General features: G+C 41.0%; 1 protein-coding gene across 1 annotated transcript in view; it reads left to right on the plus strand.

Annotated features, from left to right (window-relative positions):
- The window catches only part of LOC133257505 (olfactory receptor 1N1), a 28,890-nt gene extending 12,444 nt beyond the window's left edge, over window positions 1–16,446 (plus strand). The window contains exon 2 of the mRNA XM_061433442.1: window positions 15,509–16,446. Within this exon, the coding sequence (XP_061289426.1) occupies window positions 15,509–16,446 (938 nt within the window). The remainder of the gene's footprint in view (window positions 1–15,508) is intronic.
- The last annotated feature ends 1,170 nt before the right edge of the window (window positions 16,447–17,616 follow it).

Genomic DNA, 17,616 nt, shown 5'->3' on the forward strand with positions numbered 1-17,616 from the left:
GAGCCACAGTCAGCTCCTGGCCTTGTTTTTGCTGACTGTATTGACCTTCTTCATCTTTGGCTGCAAAAAATATAATCAATCTGATTTCGGTGTTGACCATCTGGTGATGTCCATGTGTAGAGTCTTCTTTGTTGTTGGAAGAGGGTGTTTGCTCTTGGTCAAGAAAATGACCAGTGCATTTTCTTGGCAAAACTGTATTAGTCTTTGTCCTGCTTCGTTCTGTATTCCAAGGCCAAGTTTGTCTGTTACTCCAGGTGTTTCTTGACCTCCTACTTTTGCATTCCAGTCCCCTATAATGAAAAGGGCATCTTTTTTGGGTGTTAGTTCTAAAAGGTCTTGTAAGTCTTCATAGAACCATTCAACTTCAGCTTCTTCAGCATTACTGGTTGGGGCATAGACTTGGATTACTGTGATAGTGAACGGTTTGCCTTGGAAACGAACAGAGATCATTCTGTCGTTTTTGAGATTGCATCCAATACTGCATTTCAGACTCTCTTGTTGACCATGATGGCTACTCCATTTCTTCTGAGGGATTCCTGCCCGCAGTAGTAGATATAATGGTCATCTGAGTTAAATTCACCCATTCCAGTCCATTTCAGTTTGCTGATTCCTAGAATATCGACTTTCACTCTTGCCTTCTCCTGTTTGACCACTTCCAATTTGCCTTGATTCATGGACCTGACATTCCAGGTTCCTATGCAATATTGCTCTTTACAGCATAGGACCTTGCTTCTATCACCAGTCACATCCACAGCTGGGTATTGTTTTTCCTTTGGCTCCATCCCTTCATTCTTTCTGGAGTTATTTCTCCACTGATCTCCAGTAGCATATTGGGCACCTACTGACCTGGGGAGTTCCTTTTTCAGTATCCTATCATTTTGCCTTTTCATGCTGTTCATGGGGTTCTCAAGGCAAGAATACTGAAGTGGTTTGCCATTCCCTTCTCCAGTGGACCACATTCTGTCAGCCCTCTCCACCATGACCCACCCATTTTGGGTGGTCCCACATGCATGGCTTAGCTTCATTGAGTTAGACGAGGCTGTGGTCCTAGTGTGATTAGATTGACTAGTTTTCTGTGAGTATGGTTTCAGTGTGTCTGCCTTCTGATGCCCTCTTGCAACACCTACCATCTTACTTGGGTTTCTCTAACCTTGGGCTTTGGGTATCTCTTCACAGCTGCTCCAGCAAAGTGCAGCTGCTGCTCCTTACCTTGGACGAGGGGTATCTCCTCACAGCCGCCCCTCCTGAATTTGAACGTGGAATAGCTCCTCTAGGCCATCCTGTGCCCGTGCAGCCACCACTCCTTGGACGTGGGGTTGCTCCTCCCAGCCGCCGCCCCTGGCCCCGGGCATGGGGTAGCTCCTCTTGGCCACCGCCCCTTGGGCATGGTGTCCTCCCGGCTTCTGCCCCCGACCTCGGACGTGGGTTAGCTCCTCTCGGCCATGCTATGTGCGCTGGCGCAGCCGCCCACGCTATGTTCATGAGCAATATCACTGGTACAGAATAATCTCATTTTCTATGTGAAAATCTCATTTTCTCTGTGTGTGCCTTTGGTTACTAGCAAGATCAACTGTTTTTTTCTTTTTCATTTGATTTTTAACCATGAGTAATTATTCTTCAAATTATCCTTTTAATATATTTGTCTTTTTCCTACTGGGGTGTTTGTGCTTTTAAAATGGATATTAAATGCAATAAAATAAAATTAAAACATTTTATTTGGGGTGTTTTTTATGTCCTTGCCATTGAATATTTATAGAAGTTTTTAAAATTAATTAATTTATTTTAATTGGAGGCTAATTACTTTACAATTTTGTGGTGGTTTTTGCCATACATTGGCATGAATCAGCCATGGGTGTACATGTGTCCCCCATCCTGAACTCCACTCCCAGCTCCCTCCCCATCCCATACCTCTGGGTTGGCCCAGTGCACCGGCTTTGAGTGCCCTGTTTCATGCATCAAACTTGGACTGTTCATCTATTTTTATAGAAAATTTTTAAATTATTTTTTAGTCAAAATTGACAGATATTTAGCTTTGTATTTTCCCCATTACTTTTATACTAAAAAAGTACTTTCCATCCTGTAGATCAAGGAAATTCCATTTAGTTCTTTCTTCTAGTTTTAAACACTACACTAAGTTTTTCATTTACTTGCAATTTATGTTGCTGTGGAGTGAGAAAAAAGTATCTAGCTTTACTTTTAATTTTTCACACGTAGCTAGTTTGATTGAGGGCATGAGAAGCAGGTGACAGAGGATGAAATTGGATGGCATCATCGATTCAATGGACATGAGTTTGAGGAAACTCAGGGAGATAGTGAAGGACCGGGAAGCCTGGTGGGCTGCAGTTCATGGGGTCACAAAGAGTCAGCAGTCATGACTGAGTGACTAACAGCAGCAACAGTTTTATCAGTACCACTTTTTAGTAACTCACACATTCTCCATTTGTTTGTTGGGTCTGAGCACCTATACCTGGCCTTTCCATATATGTCTGGGCTACTCACAGCACAGCAGCGGGCTTCAGAAGTGGGTCATTTTGAGAGCAAACCATCTAAGAAGTCATGATGGAAGCTGCAAGGTCTTCATAAAACCTAGCTTTGGAAACCTGAGAATCTCATTTTCACTGTCTTCTATAGAGCAATCAATCACTAAGGCCAGCCCAGTGACTAAGGGAAAGAAGTTAAGCTCCATCCCTCCATAGGAAGTATAGGAAAGAATTTGGGACCCTCTTTCAATTAGCACAGCCTGACTCAAATTATTTATATTCTTGACTCAAATTATTTATATTCTTCCCAGATTCAGAATAGACTTGTTCCTTCCGAAAAGCCTCAGAATCCACATGGACTACAGACTTGTCTAACTCAATGAAACTATGAGCCATGCAGTGTAGGGCCACCCATGATGGACAGCCACCCAAGATGGATGGTCATGGTGGAAAGTTCTGACAAAACATGGCCCACAAGAGAAGGGAATGGAAAGACACTTCAGTATTCTTGCCTTGAGAATCCCATAAACAGTAAGAAAAGGCAAAAAGATAGGAACTGAAAGATGAACTCCCCAGGTTGGTAGGTGTCTGATATGCTACTGGAGAACAGTGGAGAAATAACTCCAGAAAGAATGAAGAGATGGAGTCAAAGCAAAAACAACACCTAGTTTTGCATATGATTAATGATGGAAGTAAAGTCCTATGATGTAAACAACAATATTGCATAGGAACCTAGAATGTTAGATCCATGAATCAAGGTAAACTGGAAGTGGTCAAGCAGGAGATGGCAACAGTGAACACTGACATTTCAGTAAAGTGAACTAAATCAACTGGAAAGGGTGAATTTAACTCAGATGACCATTATATCTACTACTGTGGGAAAGAATCCCTTAGAAGAAATGAAATAGCCCTCAAAGTCAACAAAAGAGTCCAAAATACAGTATTTGGGTGTAACCTCAAAAACAACAGAATGATCTCTGTTCATTTCCAAGGCAAACCATTCAATATCACAGTAATCCACACCTATGACCCAACCAGTAATACTGAAGAAGCTGAGGTTGAACAGTTCTATGAAGACCTACAAGACCTTCTAGAACTAACACACAAAAAAGGTCGTTTTCATCATAGTGGACTGGAATGCAAAAGTAGGAAGTCAAGAGATATCTGGAGTAACAGGCAAATTTGGCCTTGAGTACAAAAGGAAGCAGGGCAAAAGTTAACAGAGTGTTGCCAAGAGAACGCACTGGTCATAGCAAACACCCTCTTCCTACAGCACAAGAGAAGACGCTACACATGGATATCACCAGATGGTCAATACTGAAATCAGATTGATTAATTACATTCTTTGCAGCCAAAGGTGGAGAAGCTCTATACAGTCAGAAAAAATAAGATTGGGAGATGACTGTGGCTCAGATCATGAACTCCTTATGCCAAATTCAGACTTAAATTGAAGAAAGTGGGGAAAATCACTAGACCATTCAGGTATGACCTAAATCAAATCGCTTATGCCTGTACAGTAGAAGTGAGAAGTAGATTCAAGGGATTAGATCTGATGGACAGAGTGCCTGAAGAACTGTGAACAGAGGTTCATAACATTGTACAGGAGGCAGTGATCAAGACCATGAAACTGGAGTACAGAGTGAAGTAAGCCAGAAGTAGCAGATGGTAACAATAATGTGTACGAGACAGCAAAAGAGACAATGATGTATAGAACAGTCTTATGGACTCACATGTATGAAACGAGATGCCAGAGGTTCGATGTGGAAGTTGGGATGACCCAGGGTTCAGGATCAAGACCATTTCCAAAAAAAAGAAATGAAAAAAAGACAATATGGTTGTCTGAGGAGGCCTTACAAATAGCTGAGAAAAGAAGAGAAGTGAAAAGCAAAGGAGAAAAGGAAAGATATACCCATTTGAATGCGGAGTTCCAAAGAATAGCAAGGACAGATAAGAAAGCCTTCCTCAGGGATCAGTGCAAAGAAGTAGAGGAAAACAATAGAATGGCAAAGTCTAGAGATCTCTTCAAGAAAATTAGAGATACCAAGGGAACATTTCATGCAAAGATAGGCACAATAAAGGACAGAAATAGTATGGACCTAACAGAAGCAGAAGACATTAAGAAGAGGTAGCAAGAATACACAGAAGAACTATACGAAAAAGATCTTCATGACTGTGATAACCACGATGGTGTGATCACTCACCTATAGCCAGATGTCCTGGAATGCAAAGTCAAGTGGGCCTTAGGAAGCATTCCTATGAACAAAGTTAGTGGAGGTGATGAAATTCCAGTTGAGTGATTTCAAATCCTAAAAAATGATGCTGTGAAAGTGCTAGACTTAATACGCTAGAAAATTTGGAAAATTCAGCCATGGCCACAAGACTGGAAAAGGTCAGTTTTCATTCCAGTCCCAAAGAAAGGCAATGCCAAAGAACACTCAGACTATGGCACAATTGCACTCATCTCACACACTAGCAAAGAAATACTCAAAGTTCTCCAAGCCAGACTTGAACAGTACATGAACCATGAACTTCCAGATGTACAAGCTGGTTTTAGAAAAAGCAGAGCGACCAGAGATCAAATTGCCAACATCGGTTGGATCATGGAAAAAGCAAGAGAGTTCCAGAAAAACATCTACTTCTGCTTTATTGACTATGCCAAAGACTTTGACTATGTGGATCACAACAAACTGTGGAAAATTCTTCAAGAGATGGGGATACCAGACCATCTCATCTGCCTTCTGAGAAATCTGTATGCAGATCAAGAAGCCACAGTGAGAACTGGACATGGAACAACAGACTGGCTCCAAATCGGGAAAGCAGTACATCAAGGCTGTATACTGTCACCTTGCTTATTTAGCTTATATGCAGAGCACATCATGCAAAATGCCGGATGGATGAAGCACAAGCTGGAATCAAGATTTCTTGGAGAAATATCAATAATCTTAGATATGCAGATGACACCATCCTTATGGCAGAAAGCGAAGAAGAACTAAAGAGCCTCTTGATGAAATTGGAAGAGGAGAGGGAAAAGGTTGGCTTAAAACTCAACATTCAGAAAATGAAGATCATAGCATCTGGGCACATCACTTCATGGCAAATAGATGGGGAAACAATGGAAACAGTGAGAGACTATTTTCTTGGGTTCCATAATCACTGCAGATGATGACTGCAGCCATGAAATTAAAAGATGCTTGTTCCTTGGAAGAAAAGCTATGACCAACCTAGACAGCATATTAAAAATCAGAGACATTGCTTTGCCAACAAAGACCCATCTAGTCAAAGCTATGATTTTTCTAGTAATCATGTATGGATCTGAGAGTTGGACTATAAAGAAAGCTGACACCAAAGAATTGATGCTTTTGAACTGTGGTGTTGGAGAATACTCTTGAGAGTCCCTTGGACTGCAAGGAGATCAAACCAGTTAATCCTAAAGGAAATCAGTTCTGAATATTCACTGGAAAGGCTGATACTGAAGCTGAAACTCCAATACTTTGGCCACCTGATGTGACAACTGACTCATTGGAAAAGACCCTAATGTTGGAAAAGAATGAAGGCAGGAGGAGAAGGGGATGACAGGGCTGAGATGGTTGGATGGCATCACTGACTCAATGGACATGAGTTTGAGCAAGCTTCGGGAGTTGGTGATGGACATGAACACCTGGTGTGCTGCAGTCCATGGGGTTGCCAAGAGTCAGACATGACCAAGTGACTGAACTGAACTAAAAAAGCCTCAGAATCTCATTCCATTGCAACATGAGGTCAAGGTCCAAGATCTTGTCATCTAAATGAGGTCCAAGTGGAAAAATGTCTCCTTAGATGCACCCCTCTATGTATTGTTCCTTTCAGTCTGAAGACCTTGGACTTAATTTCCTCTACACATATACCCAGTACAAGAGTGATGCAGACATGGGATAACTACAATGGAAATCATCTGGAAGTGGGAGAGTAGACAGGGAAGCAAGCGGGAAACTCAAACCTGTGTTTCATTCATTCTCATTGCTGCTGATATTCATTAATGGAAATTACCATAATTCATCTAATCTATTGTTGATAGCTATTTAGGTGATTTTCAGTTTGGTATTTTATGAATAGTGCTGCTATAAACATTTTTATCCAGACCTTTCGAGGAATGTGTGTACACATTTTGGTTGGATATATGTTTAATAGTAGAATTTGGGAATCCTAAGGTTTGCATGGTTCAGCTTTAGTTTTTCAGAGTGATTGTTCTATGGTGTTGACAGTGGTTATGAGATTCTGGTTGCTCCAATCTCACTAACTTTTGGTACAGTCTTTTTCATTTTAGCTATTCTGATAGATGTGTAGTAGTAACACATTGTAGGTTAAATTTAAGCTGTCCTGATGACTAATGAGGTTGAAAACATTTTCATGTGTTTTAAAAAATATTTGATATTACATTCTGATATATTTTTAAATGTATTTTGGAGTTTCTTTCTATTCCTTGATTTGAAAAGGGTTTTATATATATATATATATATATATATATATATATATATATATACACACACACTGGTATACAATATTTTGTGAAATGCATGCATGACACATGTCTCCTTCTTGCCTGTGTGTTGAGTTTTCACTCTCTTACTGGAACCTTTTGAAAAATAGAAGTTCTTAATTTTATTTTTGTTTTATTTTATTTTTTTAGAAGTTCTTAATTTTAATATGGTCCCACTTATTTATTTACTTTCAGTTAGTCTGTTTGTGTCCTATTTAAGAGATAGCTGCATACTTCTTTATTAGAAAGATATTTGTGTTTTCATCTAAAATTGTGTTGCTTTGTCTTTTATTTGTATATGAATGTAGTTGGAACTGATTTTTTATACAGCATGAGGTCAGGATCAAATTAATTTTTTTTCATTTGAATATCTTATTAACTGATAATTTTGTGAAAAGCATATAAATTTGAAGTGCTAACTACAATGAATTTTGTACTGGAACTGCCTGGAAGCCCTGTGTTTATAGAAGGAGCTGTCGATTTTGAGTTTCACTGTAGGATTATCTGGCTGGGAAAACTTTCGGGGCAAGGCCAATGCCAGTATCCTTAGTTATTTTCTGCTCAGCTACTTGAATGTCAAAGAAATTCTTACACTATTCTGTATTCACGATATAGGTCTTTAGGTTTCAGGATTCATCATTTGGTGTTATATAGACATTACTTTGCCAACAAAGGTCTGTCTAGTCAAGGCTATGGTTTTTCCAGTGGTCATGTATGGATGTGAGAGTTGGACTGTGAAGAAAGCTGAGTGCTGAAGAATTGATGCTTTTGAACTGTGGTGTTGGAGAAGACTCTTGAGAGTCCCTTGTACTGCGAGGAGATCCAACCAGTCCATTCTGAAGGAGATCAGCTCTGGGATTTCTTTGGAAGGAATGATGCTAAAGCTGAAACTCCAGTACTTTGGCCACCTCATGTGAAGAGTTGACTCATTGGAAAAGACTCTGATACTGGGAGGGATTGGGGGCAGGAGGAGAAGGAGATGACAGAGGATGAGATGGCTGGATGGCATCACTGACTCGATGGATGTGAGTCTGAGTGAACCCCGGGAGTTGGTGATGGACAGGGAGGCCTGGCATGCTACAATTCATGGGGTCATAAAGAGTCGGACACGACTGAGTGACTGAACAGAACTGAACTGAACTGATAGTCATGTATATATTTTTCTGGGCTCCAAAATCACTGCGATTGCAGCCATGAAATTAAAAGACATTTACTCCTTGGAAGGAGTATTATTAAAAAGCAGAGACATTACTTTGTCAACAAAGGTCTGTCTAGTCAAGGTTATGGTTTTTCCAGTGATCATGTATGGATGTGAGAGTTGGACTATAAAGAAAGCTGAACACTGAAGAATTGATGCTTTTGAACTATGATGTTGGAGAAGACTCTTGAGAGTCCCTTGGACTACAAGGAGATCCAACCAGTCCATCCTAAAGGAGATCAGTCCTGGATGTTCACTGGAAGGAGTGATGTTGAAGCTGAAACTCCCATACTTTGGCAACCTCATGCGAAGAGCTGACTCATTGGAAAAGGCCCTGATGCTGGGAAAGATTGAGGGCAGGAGGAGAAGGGGACAACAGAGGATGAGATGGCTGGATGGCATCACCAACTCGATGGATATGGGTTTGGGTGGACTCCAAGAGTTGGTGATGGGCAAGGAGGCCTGGCGTGCTGCAGTTCATGGGGTCACAAAGAGTCAGACACACTGAGCGACTGAACTGAACTGATAGTCATGTAAGGGCTTCCCACGTGGTGCTAGTGGTAAAAAAAACGCCCTGCCAATGCAGGATAGGTGGGTTCCCTCCCTGGATCAAGAAGATCCCTTGGGGAAGGAAATGGCAACCCACTCCAGTATCCTTGCCTGGGGAATCCTATGGACAGAGGAGCCTGGCAGGCTATGTTATAGGGTTGCAAAGAGTCAGTCACGACTGAAGGACTTAGTGCGCATGCACGCGTGCACATGTGCGTGTGCACACACACACACCCACACACACACACACAGAGTCATGCAAAAGGCTTCCCTGGTGGTGTTAGTGGTAAAGAACCCGTCTGCCAATGCCTGGTGGCTCCGACGGTAAAGAATCTGCCTGAAATGTGGGAGACCTGGGTTCAATTTCTGGGTTGGGAAGATCCCCTGGAGGTGGGCATGGCAACCCACTCCAGTATTCTTGCCTGAAAATCCCTATGGACAGAAGAGCCTAGTGGGCTGCAGTTCATGGTGTCGCAAAGAGTAGGACAGGACTGAGCACCTAAGCACAGCACAGCCAATGCAGGAGACACAAGAGAGTTGGGTTTATCCCTGGGTGGGGAAGATCCCTTGGAGGAGGGCATGGCAACTCACTCCAGATTCTTGCCTGGAGAATCCCCATGGACAGAGGAGCCTGGAGGGCTACAGTCCACAGGGTTGCACAGAGTTGGACATGACTGAACTTAGCATGCATGCACATAGTCATGTAATTCTCGTTTTTGTATATGATTCACTAATCTGAATTTTATGTGACAACTCCTAGTCACAACTTCTCCAGAAAGTAAAACTACCAACTTCTGCTTGGATAGAAGAAGACAGTATTCCAGTAGTGAGGAGTGAAAACTAGAATCTAGAGATTCAGTCTCTGAAATAGCTATCACCTCTGAGTTTATTTCATATACCCAGAGCTCCCAGGTTCTGTTTTTTTGTGGATTCTTCAGTATTGACAAAATTGATTATTTTATTTCATCTACCACCAGCTTAGTATCTAGCTTCTTCATGTCTGTTAACCCACTCACCACTGTCAAAGATAAATTACACATGTGGAGTTAAAGAAGCAAGGAAGATTTTATTCAAGAATACTGCAATTGAAGAGACAGACTGAAGTCAATTCTGCTGAAACAAAAGGCAAGGGGATTTATGAGAGCCGGGATTAGCTGGTTGAAAAGTATCGGAGGGTGTTATAAAGAAGGTAGGTCAGAGATATAGGCCATCTATTAATATGTTTGCTACTAGGCATCTATTGAAGTTAGGTTCCTACCCTTTCACAGAGATGGGGAGACAGGGGTGTTATCTTTATTGATAATTACATTTCAAAGGGATAGCTCCCAGAACCTTGAGAAAGACATTCGTAAGGTATAAGAACAGTATAACAGAAAAGAGCCTGGGAGATTTACAGCCCAAAAGGGCTAAGAAAGAACTTTAAAACACAATTTTTCTAAAGTTAGATGTTCTAAAAAATGGGATGTCAGCAGTCTATAGTCAGGAAAAAACTGTCTAACATTTAGTCAAGTTGAGGAAAGAAAGAGCGTTTTGATCACCACTCACTCATCCCTTTGCTTTCCAGCTTCTGACATTTTACTACTGTTTGCTTTCCACTCTTCTCTGCCTTCATGGGTTTTATGTCTTTTTTTAAAAAGTCACTTAATATCACATATGAAACGAGTCGCCAGTCCAGGTTCGATGCATGATACTGGATGCTTGGGGCTGGTGCTCTGAGACGACCCAGAGAGATGGTACAGGGAGGGAAGAGAGAGGGGGTTTCAGGAGGGGGAACACGTGTATACCTGTGGCAGATTCATGTTGATGTATGGTAAAACCAATACAATATGGTAAAGAAATTAACCTCCAATTAAAATAAATAAATTTATATTAAAAAAAATTTTTTTTAAGTCACTTTATTTTTAGTAGGTTTGAGGGGACAGTAAAATTGAATGCATGGCTCTAATATAACATCTTTAACCAGAAGTTCAAGAATTCTTTAAATATGTCATATGCCGCTAAACTGCACATGTGAATACAGGCAGTTTCTGGATTTCTTTAAAGGAGGAGCTTAGGGGCAGGAATCTTGTTGCAAGGGGGCAGCTAGGAGACTTTACATAGAAAGTGGCATTTTTGTCATGGACTGCAATTACAAATCAATACAAATAACACCAATCCTTAATGCTACCATTTAACAAGAGAAAGCAGTAAAGCTTCCAAGTTGTTTTAATGAAGCCAACACTGTACTAATTTAATCTATTATATGAGATACAGAGGAGAAACTGGGCAATTATGACTGTTCTAACAAGGCTCTGGGGAACTCTTTCCCATGACGCCCTGTCTACATATGGCCAATGTAGAGCCCTGTTCAGCCTCTTCCTGGTATAGTCTGATGCATCCTCTCCATTTCTGAGTCCCTTGTTCAGGTTTCAAAATATAAAATATTTCAAAATTTCTGTAGACCTGAGTGGGGTCAGTGTACCATGTGCCGCTGCTGCTGCTAAGTCACTTCAGTTGTGTCCGACTCTGTGTGACCCCATAGACGGCAGCCCACGAGGCTCCCTCATCCCTGGGATTCTCCAGGCAAGAGTACTGGAGTGGGGTGCCATTGCCTTCTCCGGTACCATGTGCCCCAGACAGTCTTAAATACTCTTCCTTCTGGGCTTCTCTGTTCCAGCTGGCAAAGGTAACTGTGATTGCTCTAAATTCCCCTTCACACCTAGCCATGGCTTGCCTTTGCAATCTTTTGCTGATTTCTTGGGCTCCTTACTGGGAATTCTGGTATTTCTTTCTCTCCCTTCCTCACCCTAAACTTGTTTATAACATCAGTTTAGCAATCTGACTTATGTTTCTGGATATTTGCCAATTGTATTTATTATTCTTGATCCTAAATTCTGATTCCACATAATCCCATCACAAAGGTTGTCAGGAAGAATCTGAGCTCTTTCCTCCTTCCTTCCAAATTAAGGATAACCACAGTGCCTTCTCAGAGAAGGCAATGGCAACCCACTCCAGTACTCTTGCCTGGAAAATCCCATGGACGGAGGAGCCTGGTGCGCTGCAGTCCTTGGGGTCGCTAAGAGTCAGACACGACTGAGCGACTTCACTTTCACTTTTCACTTTCATGCATTGGAGAAGGAAATGGCAACCCGCTCCAGTGTTCTTGCCTGGAGAATCCCAGGGATGGGGGAGCCTGGTGGGCTGCCGTCTCTGGGGTCACACAGAGTCGGACACAACTGAAGCGACTTAGCAGCAGTAGCAGCAGCATAGTGCCTTCTTCCTGGTAACTGGTATAGCAGTAAGAAGAGAAATGAGACAAATAGTTGCAAACTAGTAAGCCCTGCCTTTGGAAAAATCCTCTCCATCAAGGTCAAGCCATCTTTTACCTGTTGGCAGACACAGTAGGTGAAGAAGCAGCAGAAGTAAGTAAAGGGAACTTATCACTCTGGGGTGACAAAGCCAGAGGTTGGCCCAAGGATCAAGGTCTGGATGAAGGCTGCGAAAAAGAAGAACCAAAGAATAGGACAACAGAATCAAAGCCCAAGATAAAGGGCAGGGTTGACAATGCAGAGTTTTGCTCTGATGTTAAATGGTCAGTGCTGCAGGTCAGGAAGCAACAGTGAGAACTGGACATGGAACAAGAGACTGGTTGCTCTTTTTGTCTCTCAGAGCTGTAGAGTTTTTTGAGGTTATAGTCAGGATGAAGGCTGAGAAACTCTTTTAGGGAAAGAAGAACCAAAGAATAGGACAACAGAATCAAAGGATAAGGCCCTTTATAGGAAAAAAAAAAAAAAAAAAGCCTCTTTATGAAGACAAAAGTAAAAAGCAGGCTTAAAGCTCAACATTCAGAAAATGAAGATCATGGCATCCGGTCCCACCACTTCATGGGAAATAGATGGGGAAACAGTGGAAACAGCATCAGACCTTTCACTGCAGATAGGACAACAGAATCAAAATAAACCTCCTTGGAAAAAAAAAAAAAAGCAAAAAAAGCAGAGTTGACAACAAAGGTTCATCTAGTCAAGGCTATGGTTTTTCCTGTGGTCATGTATGGATGGAGAGTTTTGACAATGGAGAGTTTTAGACCCTTTGTTGAGGATTTGAAATTTTTCTGATGTTAAATGGTCAGTGGAAGAGTTGACTCATTGACTCTGATGCTGATGAGATGGCTGGATGGCATCACTGACTCAGTCTGAGTGAACTCTGATTCACGACTGAGTGACTGATCTGATCTGATCTGATTGATGAAGAGAGCACTAAGGGAATAACCTGATTCAGGCTTACACACTGTCAGATATAGTGAACCAAATGCAACTCCATCCTAAGATAACTTACAGTCCCCTTGAGAAGCTTTGTGGGGATGAGTGGACTTTCTCACTAAAGGCAAGGTCTGCAGTCAGGAAAGGATAAAATTGTCTAGTCACTCAATCTGTATCATTCTCCTCTCAATGAGATACACAATCATTTGGGTCTTAAGAATCTGTCACTTTCCAGAACATGGTTATTAGAATGTGCCCATTCAGGGGAGTCCAATCTTTGTGAGGCATCGTATTCTCCATGGAAAGATGGAGTAGGAGAAAAATAACTTAGTTTGTGGTTTTGTTGTCTCTTGGGAAAAGTTATATAGTTCTGAGATACATTCCTAAATTAGTATAGGGTTCAGGAATAAATAAATATGCAATAGTGTTCAGATATTCTTCATGTTCATGAAGTATTAACTTCAAAATATGAATAATGTTTCAGTAAATCTTCTTGTCCATCTATTGGTAACTTTTTCTTTAAGTGTGGAGTTTGAATAAAAGTTAAGAATAGGAACATATTTAGACCTGCAAGATACTGATAACAAAACAAACAAAAAATAATGATAAACATAACTGCCTTAACAGAAAGGGCAATAGCCAGAGAGGCTGAATATCCCGGTTGTCATTCCATATCTTCCTCTAAAGCACAGCGTAAATTATTTCAATAACTTTATTTTTGAACTTTAGCTTATTCATGTGTGAATCAAATGGAAGAGTTAAGCAAAATTATTTATTCTTAGTCTCTGAAAAAGTGAAAGTGTTAATCACTCAGTTGTGTCCAACTTCTTGTGACCCATGGATTGTAGCCCGCCAGGCTCCTCTGTCCGTGGAATTCTTCAGACAAGAATGCTGGAGTGGATTTTCCTTTCTTTCTCCAGCGGACCTTCCGGACCCTGGTATGGAACCCGGGTCTCTTGCATTGCAGGGAGATTCTTACCATCTGAGCCACGAGGGAAGCCCTTCTTAGTCTCTGTTGAGCATTAAAATACTTGAGAATTTAGTTTTTGTTTTTAAATAATACCCAATATTTAAACTGGGTAACCAGACTATATCCTAAAAAATTTAACTCAGTAAATCTGGGTAAGTCTGAGGAGTCTGTGTTTTTTAAAAGCGTCTCATCTGGTTATGATTGTGACCAATGTTTGGGGATCTCTAGACCATATGATCTTGTATGTGTGTGTGTGCTCAGTCATTCATTCATCTCCAACTCTTTGTGACCCCACAGACTACAGCTCAGCAGGCTCCTCTGTCTATGGGACTTTCCTGACAAGAATACTGAATTGGGGACCATTTCCTCCTCCAGGGGATATTCTTGACCCAGGGATTGACTCTGCATCTCCTTCGATTCCTGTATTGGCAGGTGGATTCTTTACCACTGAATCACCCAGGAATGCCATATGATCCTGTAGGTTCTATCTAGTTCTTAAATTTCATTATTCTTCTATGAAAAATAAGTATGTAAGATAGAAAAACCACAAGGTGAGGTTAAAGATTCTAAAATAAAAATACTTCTGGGTCATCCCAGTGCACCTATGGCGGATTCATGTTGATGTATGGCAAAACCAATACAATATTGTAAGGTAATTAGCCTCCAATTAAAATAAATAAATTTAAATTAAAAAATAAAATAGAAATACTTAGAGATAAAATATAAATATAAAGTATAAAGATAAAATATAAAATAAAATATAAATAGAAAACCACTTTCTATCTATATTGATTTACTATTCAGTCTCTGGCATCTAGTGCATGGGTTTGAATTCTAGCTCCAATATTTGCAAATTGTTGGTGCAAATGATTCAAGTAATCTTAGCCTCAGTTTTCTTCAACACACAGCCTTAAGCATAACAATCTCTCCTTCCTTGTTTTGTTTAAGGGCTAAAGCAGACAGTCTGTATGAAGTGCTTAGTTGAGCACCTGACATGTAGCAAGTGGACGCAAATGTTAGCTGCAGGATGACCCTATGCCAATGATGAAAACTGAAAGGCAGGTGAAAAATTCGCTCCATAGTTTCTATTTCAGAAGAAAAGATAAGAAAATAATGCCCTTCAGTTTAAAATGAGATATTGTGAGGGCTTTAAAAACAATTTTTTATGGAATTCAGGAGCTATCAACAGAGTATAAGATTTAGCTCACCTCCACCTACGCATGTATCCATGCTACTAAAAATGATGACACTGATACAGGGCTGCAGAAGTAGACCAAAACTTTGTAAGACTGAAGCTGAATATGCCCAGAGACTCCCTAAAAGAATCATTTCTGTATAAAAGATTGACCAGAGGGAAGAGAGAGGAAAGAAAAAAAGCTATGATATTCATAAGGAGGAAAGAAAGAAGTATGATCAGATTGGAGATGAAGTCCAGATTGGGGATGAAAATGAAATAAAATGGAGATTTGGGAGTTGGGAAATTTGACAGACAGCACAGGCAGAGTTCTAGAAGAAATCCAGCATTCTAACTCTCCTCCTACCTTCCAGGTGCAGCAGTCATGGAAAACCAAACCAGAATTTCTGAATTTTTCCTGCGAGGAATACCTGGCTCGCCAGAGCAACGGCAGTTACTCTTTGGAATTTTCCTGTGTATGTATCTTGTCACCTTGACGGGGAATGTGCTCATCATCCTGGCCATCAGCTCTGACCCACACCTCCACACCCCCATGTACTTCTTTTTGGCCAACCTGTCTTTTGTTGACATGGGTTTAACATCCTCCACAGTAACCAAGATGCTGGTAAATGTACAGACACAACTTCATACCATCTCCTATGTTGGCTGCCTCACACAGATGTACTTCTTTCTGATGTTCGGTGATCTGGACAGCTTCTTCCTGGCCGTGATGGCATACGATCGCTACGTGGCCATTTGCCGCCCTCTCCACTACTGCACGGTTATGAGTCTGCGAGTCTGTTCCCTGCTGCTTGCACTGTGTTGGATCCTCACCCACATTGTTGCCTTGACTCACACCCTCCTCATGGCTCAGCTGTCCTTCTGTGTTGTTGGGGAAATAGCTCACTTTTTCTGTGACATAATTCCTGTCCTGAAGCTGTCCTGTTCTGACACCCGCATCAATGAGTTGATGGTCTTTGCCTTAGGAGGCACCGTGCTCATGGTCCCCTTCATATGCATTGTCATCTCCTACATTCACATTGTATCTGCCGTTCTGAGGGTCCGAACGCCAGGTGGGGGTAGCAAGGCCTTTTCCACCTGCAGTTCCCATCTCTGTGTCGTCTGTGTCTTCTATGGGACCCTGTTCAGTGCCTATCTGTGTCCTCCATCTGTTGCCTCTGAAGACAAGGACATTGCAGCAGCTGCAGTGTACACTCTAGTGACCCCCATGCTGAACCCCTTCATCTACAGCCTACGAAACAAGGACATGAAGGTGGCCCTTAAGAGGCTCCTCAGTCATAGGAGAATTACTGCTTCTTAGCTCTAGTGATAGTAACTTTCAGTGAAAAGACATAGACTTGAAGTCAAACTTGGCTTCAGTTTTGATCTGCCACACAATAGTCATAAAAGTTACCTAACCTTGCTGAAACTTAGACTTCTCATCAGTAAAATGGAAATGTAATCTCTATTTAATAATGTGACTTGGAGGATTAACTAAGATAAACTAGAAAATGTGTGTAGTATACTGGCTCATAATAGGATGTTTTTAATAAATGATGGCTATTATTATTAGCATCATTCTCAATCTTCATCCCTCTTTCACTGAAAAGGTATAAAAATCTTTTCTTTGAGATCCATTCATTAAACAAATATACACCAGACACCTATTATGTGGGGGGAGGTTTAATAAGTTCTGGAAATAGAACCCTGAACAAGACACTGACCTTGCTTTCATGACACTTTCATTCCAGGTTGTTAATTTGTCAATCATAAAATTGGTGGTCATCTCTATGTTTATAGCACTAAGTGGAGGTTTGAACAAAAGAAATAAAGAGTAGAAGTCCATTCTAGGAGATGCAAAATAGGTAAAGACTTCTCTGACAGAAGACTGATATTTCAATGTTTAGGTTTCCATGATGGTTACTTTATATTCCATGGTTTGCCAAAATTTCAACCAGGAATGATGATTGAGTTCCATGGGCTGCCTCTTCACCCTACTTATGGGCCAAAATGTTCAATGCCAAGCATCTTTTGTGTGACCTGAAGGAGTGACACTGCAAACTTTTCCTTATTTACTTTCAGGTTTGTTGTCAGATCTAAAAGGGGCACCAAAGCTTAAACAATTGCAGAGATAGGGGAAAAACCAATCTTTTTATGGGCACGTAAGTTTCCTCTGCCTTTAAGAATCTTAAACACATTAAAAATATTATTGTTAAAAATAAAGACCATAAAATTTTGACTCCTCACATCCTCCTGGTGTGATCAGGAGTCTACTGGCTACCTAAAACCCCTCCCCAAAGCAGTTTGTTTCTCATACTCAGTCTGTCTTAAAATGTCTCACAATACCTATATGTGTAAATTAATTTTCATTACTGAGCATCCTTCATGGAATTAAACTCTCCCAGCCTTCAGCAGTGGAAGGCACAAATGTGAATCATTTCAAGCAGCACGCCTCATTTTAGTACTTGACGATTCCATTTGTTTGCTGATT

This window comes from Bos javanicus, chromosome 11 (genome assembly GCF_032452875.1).
Source record: "Bos javanicus breed banteng chromosome 11, ARS-OSU_banteng_1.0, whole genome shotgun sequence".
In the NCBI taxonomy this organism is placed as follows: domain Eukaryota; kingdom Metazoa; phylum Chordata; class Mammalia; order Artiodactyla; family Bovidae; genus Bos; species Bos javanicus.